The sequence below is a fragment of the Eurosta solidaginis genome, chromosome 1 (genome assembly GCF_040869045.1).
Source record: "Eurosta solidaginis isolate ZX-2024a chromosome 1, ASM4086904v1, whole genome shotgun sequence".
Classification (NCBI taxonomy): Eukaryota; Metazoa; Arthropoda; class Insecta; order Diptera; family Tephritidae; genus Eurosta; species Eurosta solidaginis.
The window spans coordinates 117,973,279-117,991,238 of NC_090319.1; the positions used below are offsets into that span (position 1 = coordinate 117,973,279).

The 17,960-nt window shown below is 37.4% G+C and overlaps 1 protein-coding gene across 4 annotated transcripts in view; it reads left to right on the top strand.

Moving 5' to 3' along the window:
• LOC137237670 (RRP12-like protein) overlaps nt 1–17,960 on the top strand; it is a 312,941-nt gene that overhangs the window by 166,759 nt on the left and 128,222 nt on the right. The window contains exon 2 of one of the 4 annotated variants that reach the window (XM_067761634.1): nt 1,050–1,093. The exons of the other annotated variants lie outside the window; for them this stretch is intronic. Within the exon in view, the coding sequence (XP_067617735.1) occupies nt 1,091–1,093 (3 nt within the window). The 5' untranslated portion in view covers nt 1,050–1,090. The remainder of the gene's footprint in view (nt 1–1,049; nt 1,094–17,960) is intronic. 4 annotated transcript variants of the gene reach the window in all.

Below are 17,960 nucleotides of genomic sequence, written 5' to 3' on the forward strand. Positions count from 1 at the left end.
ATATTCGGTAAAAAAGGGAAGAGGACGGCTTTTAGTACCTTTGCTACTAGCGACAGGGAAGAAATCGGATGCAATGAATTGGCTTTATTTGCCATAGATGTGCAAAATAAAATCATTTTTTATTTTCATTGGCTTTCTATCTGCCTCCGAAAAAAGACAAAGAACTGTATACAACTATGTATGTACATATTTATATATATGTATATGTATGTACCTACATAAAGATGGTTCCTCAACAGCCTTGACTTTCCGACCACTCACCGCTGGTTTGGGCATAATTTGCAAAGTTAATTTGTTTGCGAGTAACAGTATAAGGAATGTATATTGCAATTTCTGTTGCAACATATTTTTTTTGCAATAAAGATAAGCAAAAGAGGACGAGTCCTGTAGCAATGACACTGACTTGCACATCCATACGTACATACTTATGTATGTATTTGTAGATGTATATATACAAACATAGTCATGCTTGTTAGTGGTAAGGTACTACTAGCATTTGACAAGGTCATGTTAATAGAATTACTGAGCAAATTGGAAAGTCCAAGGCCAAACTGTGTTCTTCGCGATTTCGTTGATTCTGTGCCTAAATCTCTATGGCAGGAGCATTTTTGCATAAAGTCCTAGAGCGTAGAAGGCATTAACGGGTACAAGGGCTGCCACTTTACCCAATTTTAACCAGAAATGGCCCTTTCATGGTCTCTTCATTTCTGTTTCGTTCCTTTCCATGCAAGTGTTTGAGGTTATGATAAAAAAGTAAGAGAGTCAAAGTTTATGTGTAACTTAACATTATGTACTCAGCTATAATCTTCTTTCATAATTCATTTGGTGTCAGTTTTTGACACTATGCATTATCTAAAATGGACATGATTCGCAAAACGGTGGAAAATGCTAGGTACAATAAGTTGGATCAAGCCCGACTTCAAATAACTTAATTGTTTCGTATTTCTTTTAATAATTGGTATGAGACAATTTTCAGCATTTATATTGACTAATATGTGTATATGTCTATGATCCTTTTAAAAATATTTCATATAAAATATTTTTCTCAGGTGCATTCCCTATGACATAGGTAGTCCGTTTACCAAATTTTATGGTGAGTAGACTTTGTCGCACATATTTTGAAAAAATTATGCATCAACATATTTTTGAAAATTATCGCCCTCTTTTTGCCTCCTTCATGTTGATTTTTGTTTCGAATCAAAGTGTAGTCTGGCAACCGTGCGAGACACGTAAGATAGATGTGCCTACTATGTGTAGTTATGTATGTTTGCAGTAATAAAGTATTACCTGCGCTTTAAAGTCAAACCGTCGGCGAATATGCACAACTATACATGCATATGTACATACATTGTACATTGTACATACGTATCTACATTGTGCATACTAGGGTGATCCTTAAAAACCAAATTAATGTTTTTTCCAGTGTCATGCTTGAAACGGTTAAATATACACACACATACATTTTTGTCCCGACGTGTTGCAAAGGGCCCAAATTGCAGATTTCCATATCGAAATAAGCTTTTTATCTCGATTCAAATGCTCATATTAACTATGATCCCATTTTGGGAGGGTTAGAGCGTGCCGAACTGCTGTTGAAGTCTAGAATACCCTATGGAATAAAAACAAAATTCGTTTCTAATATGCAAAGTTTATAATAACATAGTCGAAGACGCCACATTTAAATTTTTCGATTAGGTCTTCCTAGAGTAATTTTTGACCCCCATGCAACACCCTATCTTGAAATCTGGAAGCTGACACCTATGGAACCAAATTGATGTTTTGTATCTTTGACCTTGATAGAGACAAACAAAAATTGTTGATTTAGTTTTTAGGGGTCACACTAATGTTTATACATATCTGTGTAAATGATCAAGAATATAACTTTGTTTTGTTACGGTACAGCCTACGAAGAACTACAATGTAATTTTCATTTGCTACGCTAATTTTGCTTTTGGAATATGATTTATGACCAGCTGATTTGTGAATTTCTACGAAAAGTTTACTTGCTTGCCTGCGGGTGTGATGTTCGTAAAGTCAATTTTTGGCTCTTCCTGTTTTGCCAAATACAGTAGATAGAAAAATTGGTCTAGCTGTTTGTGAATCACGCGTTGCCTATGTGCATAGAATATCAAATTCAGGGCGGTTAAAGCAGCCTATTTGGAGTAAGTAGGTCTCGGTTAAAATCAAATTGTCCTATCTTATATTGTAGCTGCCGAAAACAACTTATCCTCCGTAATTGCCTCATAAGTTTCGTTTTTTCTAGGTGATAACTGATTTCAATTTGAAACACCAAGAAAATTAAAGATGTGGAGGCTATATGTATAAAAAAAAGGTAATCATGCATGTTGTGTTCAAACCGCCAGAACACTCCCCGCATAAACAAACCCATACATACAGATTTTTCATACCACGCTGTAATACCAACGCTAAAAAATTTAACCTGGTCGCCCTCTTCCTCTAATTCTATAGGGTTCCGATAAAAACAATTTCTAAGCCCGATCACCTTTTTCATTCGAATAACATCACTTTGCCATTGTAGCCAATTTGTTTTTATTCGCTGCTCATACAGCTCGTCAATCTGATTCGGTACACGCCGTCGCGAATGCGTGCAAGACCAGGGGCGGATCCAGCACGATTTGGGAGGCGGGCGATTAGGACGATCTTATAGATTATACATACATAAAAGCTTAAAATTTTAAAATTTTATATGTAACTAGCAGACCCGACAGACGTTGTTCTGCCCTAAATTTGGTCTACCTGCATACATTTTAATAAGCTTTTTCCGTCTAACTCTGCCCTCGCCCCTCTACACTTTTTCCTAATCTTTGTATTTTTATCAGTTTTGCTAGGTTGATGCGACTAAATCGAATACCACAATGAAAATGACTTTAAAGCTCTCAGCAACAGCTTTCATTTGATATCTCGATACCCTAGTCACCCAGCGGTGTAAAACTTACTCCGTATTAAAGCATACAGCAACATTTTAAATTTGATACCCATAATGTAAAAACACATTCTAGGTGTATCCGGGTCCACGTTTTGGCCTATATCTCCAGATCCTAGTCAACCAGCGGCACAAAACTTACTCTGTACTAAAGCACACATCAACAGCTTCAATTTGATATTCATAATGTAAAAACAAATCCTAGTGTTACCTTGATCCACATTTTGACCTATATCTCGAGATCCTAGTCACCCAAAGGTATGAAAATTACCCTCTACTAAAGCACTCATCAACAGCTTTCATTTGTTATCCATATTCTATAAGCACATTCTAGAGGTTCCCAGGTCCACGTTTTGGCATATATGTCGAGACCCTAGTCACCCAGGGGTATGAAAATTACCCTCTACTAAAGCACTGAACAACAGCTTTCATTTGATATCCATATCCTTTAAACACATTCTAGGGGTACCCGGATCCACGTTTTGGCCTATATCTCGAGACCCTAATTACCCAGGGATATGAAAATTACCCTCTACTAAAGCACTGATCAACAGTTTTCATTTGTTGTCCATATTCAATAAACACATTCCAGGGGTACCCGGGTCCACGTTTTGGCCTATATCTCGAGTCCCTAGTCACCCAGGAGTATGAAAATTACCCTCTACTAAAGCACTCATCAACAGATTTCATTTGATATCTATATTCTATAAACACATTCTAGGGGTACCCGGGTCCACGTTTTGTCCTATATCTCGAGACCCTGGCAGGCGATCGCCCATAATCGACCATAAATATTTCATGGAAATGTTCTCTCGAATATTCCTAGAGTCATCTCTAGTATTTTCGGCGTACACGCTCCTGCACCATACCTCCGATAAGTGATTTGTAAAATTTTCAAAGAAAACCTATATTTTCAAGCAATAAGCAAAAATTATGTTATACTAAAACGAATTCGTAAAAAAAAAAACTGTCTGAATGAAAGTTGTTGGAAATATTCTGAACTTATTTTAGCTGTAAAGAAAAAAATGTTCCATAAGAAATTTGTAAAAATGATAATGTAGTAGTTTAAAGTTCATTTTGGGCTAATTTCTCATAATTTAAGCCTGATATATCTACTAAATTTCAAAAACACTATAGATATTAATACAGATTCTGAAATGTACGTAAAATACCTTTAAAGTGAGCCCAATATGATATTTTTCCTATAATTCTATCCGAAGCTATGAAGATTTTTTGGCCAAACCCTACATTCAAATGCAAAATATCTATTTTGTAAAAGTGGGGACCTCGAAATCGGACTTAGAGTTGTGGTGTCTTCACCAATTTTTCTTAGAATCATCTGTAGATTACGTTTTTGCTATACTCCTCATGGGGAAAAATCCATCCATACAATTCGACTCGCTCTAATATACATATATGAAAGAAGATAGATATATACGCTGGATCAGAATACTTACAAAGGCCATGTTTAAGGTTCGACTTGCACACATCAGTACAAATAATACTTAGGTCCGGTTTTTCAATGCCAATTGAAACTACTGTTAAACTTGACTAGAATACAAACTTGCCATGCTTGATGCTTAGGCCTAATTTTTCAGTGCGAGCACAAGCTGTTGCTAGCCTCACTATGGTAGGCACCTTGTCGGTGGTGTGAGGGCTTAATCGAACTCCATAGCGCCCGACTATGAGTCGGAGCGGTTTGAAACTGGCATCTACGCCGTTATAAGGGTTTAAAGATGATAGCTTGCGAAAACATCGCGAACTTGCGGTGGCTGGAGAAAGTGGTTCCAAACCTCCAAAGGCAAGGCACGAACGCGCGGTTTATGGTGGTGGACAAAGCGCAAATCCCCACGGTACCAAAAGTTAAAGTATGGATACCATACCGACACAGGATTTATCTTCCAAATAAACAAGCAGGCGGAGGATATATTGTACACGCAGCTTGGCAAAATGTCATGGGGCACAGGCAAAATTTATATGCGACTCCGGAAAAGAAGTCCCGAGTATAACAATTTGAACACGCTGGGAGTGGGCGAAGTCGAAAAGGACCTAAAAAGCCTTGGAGAAAAGGGACAGTTGGAGGACCCTGACGTCACCGACGGCGTTAGAAGAGAACCAACGCCAAATGGTGCTGAGAGTCACACAGAGGAACACCCAGCACAGCATTTACAACCCGGGAGAAGAAGTCCCGAGGATAACAATCATAATTTGCAAGAAGTGGGAGAGGCTGTAGGGGCCTTGAAAGTCTTAAACCAAAAGGGCAAGAGGAGGATGAAGACGTCACAACGAAGGTGCTGGATGGGGCAAACAGCTCAACAGTGCTGCGAGTCTTACAGATAAACCTCCAACACAGTAAAGTGGCGTAGAGCGAACTTCTTCTACCCCTTGAGGAGGGTTTGTTTGACGTGGCGCTGATCCAGGGGCGCTAATTTGGTTTTACTTCGCGCAAACGGAAGGAATGGTGCGAGATGCAGTCATGGTAATGAAACAGCTGCATTCATATATGCTAATTATACCACTGAGGACCTCGCAGTGGTGGCCGTTAAGCAGACATTGGTCGAACATCCAGCAATGAGCTCTGAACGTGATATATCAAGGTATGATTGGATGGTTCTTACTAGACCATCCTTCTCCGAACATGCGTATATCAGCTTCAGCATCCACCTAAAGAAGGTAGAGAAGGGAGGAACCTTTAGAACACTAGGCCAACGAACTGGAAGAAATTCCAGAAACATGGAAACTGGAACTGGGACAACCCAAAGAGGTTGCCAATGTGGAGAAACTGGAGGAATCCAAGGATTTCCTAACAAAGACGCTTATGACTGCGCATAACAGAGCTCTAAGAAGATTCAGAGGAAAAGCAAAGCAGCCATGGTGGAACAATAAGCTGATTCTCCTAAGAAGACAGGTAAATGAAATGCTTAAGCTAGCAAAGACCGCGGAAAGTAAAGCGTGTCGGGACGAGTACAGGGATCTATTGGGGATCTACAAGCGTGAAATTTCCAGGGCGAAGAGAATTTCATGGAAGAATTTCTGTGCGGACGTAGAGTGCTCCAGCGAAACAGCAGTTGAAAAAAGTCCCAGCAAGCGAAAACATAGTCCAGGGACTAGTAAAGAAAGAGAACGGGGAATGGTCACGTAATAGTGAAGAATCCATTGAAGAGCTTTTCGATACATATTTCCATCGGGAGATGATTTAGAAGAGTCAGCAGACAGCACTCACACTTTGATCACGGAGCGGGTAGTGCCGGGCTTGGTGACCGATACCAATATCGAATGGGTGGTGAAGACGTTCTCTAAGTATAATTCGCCGGGCCCAGATGGTATATTCCCGACCATGCTACAAGCTTCAAGTAGAGCGGTAGTGGAATGGGTTAAAATAATATACGATGGGTGCATAAGACTGAATCAGGCGGGGAAGATCGGTCACGTGTATCCCAAAGACTTCAGGCCCATTAGCTTAACATCATTTCTGCTCATAAAATTTGAGAGGCTGCCCTCCACAACACAACATGCGCCCACCAAAGAAAAGTCGGTAGAAACTGCACTGCATAGGGTGGTAATAAGATCAGAGAAATCCCTGGAGTCTTCAAAGACATAGCCGGGGCTTTCAACAATGTTTCCAAATGGGCGATCATGGATGCTCTTAATTACATTAAAGTACATCCAGCCATTGCAGGAAGATTACATGAGACCACGAAATTAGTGGACAGGGGCACGCCGGAGGGTGCGGTGCTCTCACCTCTCCTGTGGCGCTGGGCATAAACTAACTACTCAGGCGGGGTCTGCGGTATACTGTGCTGATCCGGAAATAAACAGATCCTTCAAGCCGCCAGATCACTGTAGCGTTTTCCAAGCGGAAGTATTAGCCGTAACCATAGCAGTAGAAACACTGGAAAAGAATAGATTGAGCTGCAGTCATGTTAACTTTTATATTGACAGCCAAACAGCAATTAAGGCAATAATCTCACATAGAACAGCATCTAAAAGTGTTTTAGAGTGTAAGAAATACCTGGAAAGAATCGGGACGGGAACAAACATACATCTATATATGGGAATCCCTTGAAGCTTGGACGTCCCAATTAGATTGTGCGAGATTAAAAGAAGGCGAGAGGTGCACATGATCGACCAAGCGGGAAAGGAGTGATGTGTAGGTCTTACAACCACCACCACTAACAAAGTTGCTTCTCTCATTAAAAAGAGAGGACTGTATACTCATGATGAGTATTCTGACTAGACACTGCCTTCTGTAGTCGCATGCCTTTAAATTAGGCTTAGACAGTGATAGCAGATGTAGGAAGTGCGGATTGGAGGGGGAAACGGTCGAGCACGTTTTGTGCTCCTGCCCTGCTAGGCTTGTCATTCATTCAAGTTTGGGTCTCAAGATTGAATTCTTCTCCCAATACTTAAGAATTTAAAATAATCACACCTGATAAATAATGTTATCTAATCGCAATCATTACCGGCTTAGCTATTTCAATATGGATTCTTTTAAGAATAAAAAACATTTAATGATGAAAAGTTATTGCTAGTGATCATAATCAAATTTTTCTTGTATATTCACAATAATAATTTTTATGAGTTAACTGTGGGACACACGTATACCAATAGTAACCATAAACGTTAACTATACAATTAAGGACTCGGTGATATCTCTATTTATTTTAATTTATGGAAATAATGGAGTCCTTTTTTAGTTCTAAAAGAAAAAAATCAGTGGAACCTTTATGTGTCGATTTTCTTGGAAAGCAGTTCAAGAATTATACACTCAAGCCACAACAACTATTTTTCCACTAAGGCCGGGTTTTTCAGTGTGAGTTTAAACTCCAGTTAAAGTTGACTAGAGCTTAAACCTGGCACTTCGGCCGCTTAAGCTGAGATGAGCAGCAAAGTTTTATGTTATCGAACAAAGTGGCAAGGTTAAACTCTAGTCAACTTTATGTAGAGTTTAAGTTCGCACTGAAAAACCAGGCATTAGTGACTTAGCACGTGCCAGGATCTAACTGCTACTGCAAAGCATGTGTATACATAAATATTAAAATACAGCGGGTAGTATAGAGCATACCTAGCCTGCTTTGTGATTTTATCGAAAGCGCCAATTTATCGTATTTTACGATATTTTTAGTTACATCCTCCCAAAAACTCAAGGAGTTGCCTTATGTACAGTTTCTGGAAAAAAGGAAAATACATTTTATCGTTTCCTTTGTTTACACTATTGCGGGATGGCAATTTTATCGTAACCGCCAGGATCAGTACAGAAAATAATATAGAAGGTCGGAATTCTCCCCAATAATTGCAAAGATTAAATGAATTCGTTTTAGAAGGAATCGAAAAGGAAAAGATTTCAAGATACTAAAATGAAATAATGATGAAGTAAGTATGAAGTATAAAAATCTCCGATTGTTTTTTGTTTTTCTCTAAGTTTGGAGACATGGGTCAAAACGTAAATGACCTTCACATAAAATTTTACAACTTTGATCATTCTAGCTTTGTATATACATATTTAAAATTGTGTTTAAAATAACAATGAGTAAAATGCTAGTAGCATTTTACTAAGAAGATTTCGACCACATACTAATAAAATCCAAGTCCACAATAAAGCAGCATACCATTTACTCAAAACGTATTCTATTCAAATAATATCTTGAAAAACTGTGTAACCAACGCTAAATTGTTTCTCAAAATGATTGCAAAAGTTTCGTAAGTGTCGTTATCGCCTTAAAAATTGAGAAATTCTGCAAAATTTTAGTGTTGTTATAAAAACGTTGTCCATTTAAATTCAGTTAAGATGTTAAACTGCTTAGGCGAGAAAAATTTGCTTTTTGGCGCTTACAATAAAATCAAAAAACTGGCTCGATATTTGATTTGATTACTCGGAAAAAACTGATGGGAAGGAAATACTGAGCGATGTAAAGAAACATTGGACATTTAGTAAAATCAAAGCACTCAATCGAGCGTATGTATGTTTCCCGTTAGTATTGAATTGAATGGTTCAATTATCCCCAGAGGATTAGGGAGCTTAGAATATAAATACCGCGGCAGGAATATCCGTCGTAAGAGGCGACAAAAATATCCCGGGATTCAAGGGTAGTGTAGCGCAACCGTTTTAATGGGTTGCCAGCTCAATTTATAGCTTCTCCAACGCAATGGTCACTTCACCTACCCGTAGCGAATCCTGTTTGTATACAAGGCGAGGTTCTGGCGACCCCAGTTCCTCATGGAACAAGAGGTGGGCGGGATGGGCTAGAAGGTTCAATGTGGTCACATTAAATCGTATCCGGCATATTCTGGCTTTTACCTTAATGATGCTTGTTACCGGAATATACCGTATCCATATCCGGCAAAGCATCATCAACATCGATAACACTCCCCAAAACCTTCGGGGAGAGTCTTTATCGCTTCAACCAAAAAATGTCAATGATTATATACCAGTGTTAAGCTCATTAATTAATAAATATTAAGTAAATATTTAACTCACCATTAGCCATACAAATATACATACATTTTCAAATTCATGTACCCAACCTTTGAAGAACTGCTCATGTCGTTATCCTACCTATCATCAATTCTGCTCAAAACCTATGAGAGGCTGATAGATGTCTTTATAAAGACCAACATGTATCTAAAACTGTTCTTAAAAACACAACATGCATACACCAAAGGTAAGTCCGAAGACACGGCACTTCAAACATTTGTTTGATTGGATTGCTGATTGTCGATTTTCAAAAACGGGAACAAAAATTATGTTTAAAACTAATGGCCTATTGCTTAACTTGCTATTTGTTCGAAACTTTTTGAAAAAATTATAAAAGAGAAACTATATTTCATGTTCAAGTGAATAGTTGAACTGAATCAACGTTGTTTTGTTGCCAGATGCTCTATTGTCATAAAACTGGCATCTTTCTCTGATTTTTATATTCTGTACTCAAGAATGGATTCCTTTTACGCTACCCGAAGAAAAACTCCTGTGTGTCAAAATCGACAGTCTTAGGTACCGCCCATTTGTCGTGACATCTGGAGTACGACAGGGAAGTATTCTTCCTCCCCTCCTGTTTGTGCTTTTCATAAACGATATCGCTTCCTGCTTCTGAAACTCCAGGTTTATGCTCACGATCTCAAACTTTTCCGTAAAGCCCCATCAGACCCTTCCTTCTGCAAAACGACCTTAATAATCTGATTGACTGGTGTCGCTCCTATATTTTTTTCGTAAATATCAAAAAATGTTTTACTAAATCTTTCTGGAAATTCACTAGCTCCTTTTCCTCATCCTATGCTATTTAAGGCGGCCAGTTGGCGTCAGTTAACGAATATGTTGATCTAGGCGAAATTCTAGGTGAAATTCTGCTTCCCTTCGCAGATATACAAGATACTTTAAAAATCCGTATACCAGGAAGGCTCTCTATATATCTTTAGTGCGCTCTAAACTAGAATATGCTTCAAATATTTGAAACCCATCTACAGCAGTCACTCGCCAGGAATAGGAAGAGTTCAAAGAAAGTTTGTCTGTTGTAAATTGATAAATCTGCAACCAATGGAAACGAGGAGAATGGTTCGGTTGGTAATGTTGGCTCTTTGGTCTGTCCAACTCTTTTTGCGAAGATATCGTTTAATGTGCCGCAAAGAAACCTGTGCTCATTCCTACATTTTTATTTTTTTGCTAGTAGGGCCAATTACTATTATGTCAGCCAAATCTTCTGCCCCCTCACTGAATTAAATAAGCTCTAAATAACATAATAGCCCTCATTCCGTTGTAAAGATCCTGAGCCAGATCAATAATTTTGTATGTAAATGCAACAATAACGATTTGAGGGATACATCCAGATAGAAATATGGTTCAATTTGTGTGGCAGATAATTTGTTAATTTCTTGTGTTTACTTTGGCAATGCTTCCACTACTTTTTCAAAAAGAGATGTCGCTGCTTGGCTTTAGCAGCATCACAACTCAGGCCTCTGCATCTCAAGTCTGTCATTGATCCAAAACATTGAGCATCATACGGAGCTAAACACTCACTGGATGATGGCTAATGTTGAACCTACTGTTTATGTTTACTGTTTTTTTTTTATTTTTAATATTTTATCGTGTCTACTAGGTCTGTAAAATTTTTGATCATATAGCGAATAGACTAAACTGAAGATAGAGAGAGCCTTGGAATATAAGGAGTTCGCCTTATAGTGTTCTTAGACATTGCCGGGGCTTTCCACAATGTCCTTAAACAGGCGAAATCGTTGGAAAGCCCTTATTCTGTGCTTATATGATCCCGAGGGAAACTGAAAATCGCCTTAAAGACAACAAAATTATAGGCTCACAATGGTTCAAAGGGATTTTAAACCCGGTTTTTTGCCAGTAGCTCCCGATTTTGAGGGTGCACGGAGAAATCTTCTATGCAGTCATTCTTAGATCTTCAAGATATACGAAAAAAAGTTTATGAGTTACCGGGCATTTTTTAGTGTCACAGTGCAATTCATATATGTAATAATCCTATATTGCTATATATAGAAAATGCTCGCAATGAGTTTTGAATTCGAAATCAAAACAAGACAGATTACAAAATTTTTGTGATTGTAGCAGCATAAGTGTGACAAAAAAAAATTTTAATTTAGGTACATTCGATTATTGAATACAAAAACAAAAATAGTTAAACAGCAATATATCATATATCGGTAGTCTGATGTTTGTGGTGCAATTGCTCTTTTCTGAAAAAATTTTAAATGTTCATTACCACTTAGAAAAGTATTCAATTAATTGATTAGCAATTGTAATTCAAATCTAAGAAGCATCGTTTGAACTAACCCTATATTAGTTCAATACTACACGATATATTGACCTTTTTGTGTGGCTGTACACCCTAGAGCTACTTTCTAATCGAGTTTTAAATATAATTAATTTCTAATAACCGCAATGTCAACAAGTAAGGAAGGTTAAGTTCGGGTGTAACCGAACATTACATACTCAGTTGAGAGCTATGGTGACAACATAAGGGGAAATAACCATGTAGGAAAATGAACCGAGGGAAACCCTGGAATGTGTTTGTATGACATGTGTATCAAATGAAATGCATTAAAGAGTTTTTTATGAGGGAGTGGGCCATAGTTATATAGTTGGACGCCATTTAGGGATATCGCCATAAAGGTGGATCAGGGTTGACTCTAGAATTTGTTTGTACGATATGGGTATCAAATGAAAGGTGTTAATGAGTATTTTAAAAGGGAGTGATCCTTAGTTCCATAGGTGGTCGCCTTTTCGAGATATCGCCATAAAGGTGGACCAGGGGTGACTCTAGAATACGTTTGTACAATATGGGTATCAAACGAAAGGTGTTAATGAGTATTTTAAAAGGGAATGGGCCTTAGTTCTATAGGTGGACGCCTTTTCGAGGTATCGCAATAAAGGTGGACCAGGGGTGACTCTAGACTTTGTTTGTACGATATGGGTATCAAATGAAAGGTGTTAATGAGTATTTTTAAAAGGGAGTGGGCCTTCGTTCTATAGGTGGTCGCCTTTTCGAGATATCGCCAGAAAGGTGGACCAGGGGTGACTCTAGAATATGTTTGTACGATATGGGTATCAAATGAAAGGTGTTAATGAGTATTTTAAAAGGGCGTGGGGCTTAGTTCTATAGGTGGACGCCTTTTCGAGATATCGCCATAAAGGTGGACCAGGGGTGACTCTAGAATGTGTTTGTACGATATTGGTATCAAATTAAAGGTATTAATGACAGTTTTAAAAGGGAGTGGTTGTAGTTGTATATGTGAAGGCGTTTTCCAAATATCGACCAAAATGTGGACCAAGGTGGTCCACACATCATCTTTTGGATACCGCTAATTTATTTATATATGTAATACCTGCCAAAATTTCAAGGGTTTTTTATTTCGCCCTGCAGAACTTTTTCATTTTCTTCTACTTAATATGGTAGGTGTCACAATCATTTTACAAAGTTTTTTCTAAAGTTATATTTCGCGTCAATAAACCAATCCAATTACCATGTTTAATCCCTTTTTTCGTATTTGGTATAGAATTATTACATTTTTTTTATTTTTCGTAATTTTCGGATTTCGTTCATTTTTTATACCAAGATAAAGTGCGTTCAGATAAGTACGTGAACTAAGTTCAGTAAAGATATATCGATTTTTGCTCTAGTTATCGTGTTAACGGCCATGCGGAAGGACAGACGGACGACTGTGTATAAAAACGGGGCGTGATATCAACCGATTTCGCCCATTTTCACAGAAAACAGTTAGCGTCATAAAATCTATACCCCTACAAAATTTCAAAGGATTGGTTAATTTTTGTTCGACTTATGGCGTTAAAAGTATCCTAGACAAATTAAATAAAAAAGGGCGGAGCCACGCCCATTTTGAAATTTTCTTTTATTTTTGTATTTTGTTGCACCATATCATTACTGGAGTTGAATTTTGACATAATTTACTTATATACTGTAAAGATATTAAATTTTTTGTTAAAATTTTACTTTAAAAAAATTTTTTTTTTAAAGTGGGCGTGGTCCTTCTGCGATTTTGCTAATTTTTATTAAACGTACATATAGTAATAGGAGTAACGTTCCTGCCAAATTTCATCATGATATCTTCAACGACTGCCAAATTACAGCTTGCAAAATTTTTAAATTACCTTCTTTTAAAAGTGGGCGGTGCCACGCCCATTGTCCAAAATTTTAATAATTTTATATTCTGCGTCATAAGTTCAACTCACTTACCAACGCTCGCTTTCATCGCTTTATCTGTCTTTGGTAATGAATTATTGTACTTTTTCGGTTTTTCGAAATTTTCGACATCGAAAAAGTGGGCGTGATTATAGTCCGATATCGTTCATTTAGAATAGCGATCTGAGATGAGTGCTCAGGAACACACATACCAAATTTCATCAAGATACCTCAAAATTTACTCAAGTTATCGTGTTAGCGGACGTACGGACATGGCTCAATCAAATTTTTTTTCGATCCAGATGATTTTGATATATGGAAGTCTATATCTATCTCGATTCCTTTATACCTGTACAACCAACCGTAATCCAATCAAACTTAATATACTCTGTGAGCTCTGCTCAACTGAGTATAAAAAAGTGGTCTATACAAATCGACCCGGCTTAATGTATGTAATTCAAAGCATTTCGCGGGCAACGTCATCTACATTACAAACTGCTAGCCGTAAATTCGTACCTACTAATTTTTTTACATTTGCGATTTTTTTATATGAATCAATGTACGTATATTTTCATTTTCGGATTTTTATTTTTATTTTTTTATTCCTTACTCTATTTATTTGTTTAAATGCCGTGCCTATGTATGCTTTGTTTTTCTAGTTCTTCTAACACATAGAAACAGTCAACAAACAATTTGACTTAATGCTTGACTTTCTCGGAAGGGTTAAGAATTATACATCAAATGTGCCATTCTCTCACCAAGGTGATTTTGAGTTACACGTTCGCCATCGAATGTGTCACAAACTGGGATCGTAAAATGCTCACTGAGTAAATGTTTTGAAGGACACAAACAAAAAACATATTTACTTACATTGATATATATCGCAAACAGTTATATGTACATATGTTTTTATGTACCTGTGCAATTGATTAAAAATATATATTTATTTTCAAAGCATTTATAGTAGTTTGAGCAGCAACCGTTAATAATTTCTTAACCAGAAGAGATATCCAAAATGGCAAACAAGGATATTTAGGTAGAAAAAAATATTGATATAAATGCAAGCGATAGGTAAACCCACAATACAACAAGTACAATTTTTCAATTATTTTCAACCATTATCAGGCAATACAGTTAGTAGTGCACGTACAGTTTGTTGTGTAATACAGTAGTAAATACATATCTGTATTTAGAAAATGGGCATTTTAAGGGTATCACTTACGGAGGAGTTTGTAAGAGAAAGGAAAGTCCAATCAAGCCATTTCGAGTACTTTTTCTCAAATATGCTTCTTTTCTAGTTGCTATCCCTTCACTTTTTGCATCACAATGTTAAAAGAGTAAATTTTGTGGTTTCTCGTATGTAGAGTGTAAGCAGTGTCTGGAGAGAATCGGGACAGCGAGAAGCATACATTTATATTGGGTCCCAGGGCATATGGGAATAGATGGGAATGAAAAAACAGATGAACTAGCTAAAAAGGGTGTATCCCTTGAAGTCTGCTCCGTAGATGTCCCAATTAGACTGGGCGAGATTAAGAAAAGGCGAGAGGTACACATGATCGACCAAGCGGGAAAGGCGTGGGTCCAAGCCCGGGCTTCTATCATTTAAAAGAGAGAACTGTAGACTTATGACGGGTATTCTAACTGGACATTTCCTTCTGGCGTCACATGCGTTTAAATTAGGCTTGGGCAGCGATAGCAGATGTAAGAAGGGGTTGGAGGATGAAACGATCGAGAACGTTATGTGCTCGTGCCCTGCGCTTGCCAGGCTAAGAGTCCAGCTATTAGGAGTGATACATATATCAGATCTAGAGGCAGCAAGTGGCTCAAGTCCTAGAAAGCTTCTAGTATTTGCCAAGAGGACGGAACTATTTTATAACATAGGTCCTGGTTTTAATAGGGTTTTTCAGTTTAGTCGTTAAAACAAACTTCTGGTAACACTACGGACTCATTCTGTCTATGTGAGATCCTCAGGGACCGGCCAGTTCAACCTAACCTAACCTTTGTCGTATGTGGAGCTTCCTATCTTGCCTTCAGTTTATGCAAATAATGCAGAAAGTAGCTTTAAAGAGTTGGTAGAAAAATAGATATCAATTAAAATTGATTTTTTATAATTAATGCAGTGAATTATTGACATTTATATCCTTATTTTTTTCTGTATTGTACCATTCACTCACACAAAATGCTATCGTCGCAGATTACATTTATTATTGTGACAATTAATTGATATGTATTTTTTCTTTCAATTAGTGAGTATTTTTATGGAAAAGGGACTTTTCTAAAATGGGCTATAAAAAGGCAGACTTTCAGATAAAGGCCGATTTATTTAATAATAAAAAGAACAAAACATAATTTTATAAAATTGTTGAAAAAAATTTTTTTTTTGAGTTAGCAATTATTTAAATTTTCCGCAACCTTTTATCAATTTAATTAATGCCATATCTAAGCCAGGCAGCTTAATTGTCCTTACCAGTGGCGGATCAACGGGGGGAGCTGAGGGAGACAAATGAAAAACCTATCTAATATGCATTGCAATTTTCTTCATTTTTATAAAAATGCATGTTATATATTGACCAAAAAATTTCTTTGCCTATTGCAAAAAGTCCCTCGAATGTTTACCTTCTCACTAAGTTTTTCCTAGTCTTTATTTCATATTTGGCACATTGGTAGCCACGACCACTAGTGCATAGACGTATTTTGCTTACATGTGGCGAATAAAAATCTGTTTCAGAAGTACAATGTCAAAGTCCATAGTACGAGCATTCCATGGAAAATCGTTAAAGTGCGCCGATTTTCGAATCGCTCCTTATTAATTTTCAATGCCAATATATTTTAAATATATATATATTAATACGCTAACAAAATTTCCATACAATCAATTGACAGGCTGTTTCGCATAGTTAGCGTACGTAAAATCATATAAAAGTTATATGAATCGATTCATATGGAGCAGCCGCAGTGCATAGGCCTATTTTTGTTAACAAATATTACTCTATTTGTTTATAATTAATAGAAACAGTATTTTGTAAATTCGAAAAATCACTCCAAATATCGAAATTTACTTTCGTTCACAAAAGCGCGCCATCTGTAGGACCAAGTCTGTAAGTGCTCTAAAACACAAACCAACATATCATGTAACCACACCGAATTCGAAAAGCGACTACGTTAACTTACTTAATTGGCGCTTAACCGTCTAAACGGTTATTGCCGCCAAACAAGGCGCGCCAGTCGCTCCTTCGCTCCGCCAACCGGCGCCAATTGGTCACACCAAGGGAGTTTAAATCGTTTTCAACCTGGTCCTTCCAACGGAGTGGGGGCCGCCCTCTACCTCTGCTTCCATAGGCGGGTTCCAATAGAAACACTTTCTTGGCCGGAGCATCATCTTTCATTCGCATAATATGGCCTAGCCCGCGCAGCCACTGCGTTTTAATTCGCTGGACTATGTTGATGTCTGCGTATAGCTCGTACAGCTCATCATTAAATCTTCTTCGGTCGTCGCCATCGCCAACGCGTAGAGGTCCATAAATCTTTCGAAGAACTTTTCTCTCGAACACTCCCAAAGCCGCTTCATCTGCTGTTGTCATGGTCCATGCTTCTGCCCCATATAGCAGGACGGGTACGATAAGTGACTTGTAGAGTATGATTTTCGTTCGCCGAGAGAGGACTTTACTTTTCAACTACGCGGTGTTGCTCAGATTTTGCACCTACATACATATGCGTACGTGCCAGACGTAAACCATGGTTTCCCATTGTTGCCACTTACCTATAGTGGCCTCTTCTACCAAAATCCTAAAAAATTGTTCCAAAATAATTTGTAGCGTACAAAAAAATCTTAAATAGATCTAATTTTTGACCGGCGCTTTTTTGTGGTAAATTTCACTTACACGTAAATACATAGGTCTTTATTTAACAGATTCTTTGTTTTTTATTCTAGTTGCTTTCAAAAAACATGAAATCACAAATACTGAGTTAACTTTTGTAGAAACTCACTGTATTTATTTATTTATAACAATTAATGGCAAATTTGCCCGAAAATGTTTTTGCATTTGCAGATTTAATTCTCATTTTAGATAAAGTACGTCTTATACTGAATAAAAAAAAAAATAAATTTGCTACAAAAACATAGCATTAAATTTTTTATATTGTCTTTTATACTAATTTATTTATGTATTCTTTTATTTAAACTTAGTTTATTATTTAAATGCAATTTGACTGATTCGGAAAATTTCACGTTGTACATTAAACGAAAAAAACGTCCCAAAAACGTTTTTGATTTTAGGTCAAAACGGCAACCGGCATCATAGAGGCGGGTGGTATGGAAAAAGCTATTTTTCAATTCAATTTCAAATAATTTCACCATA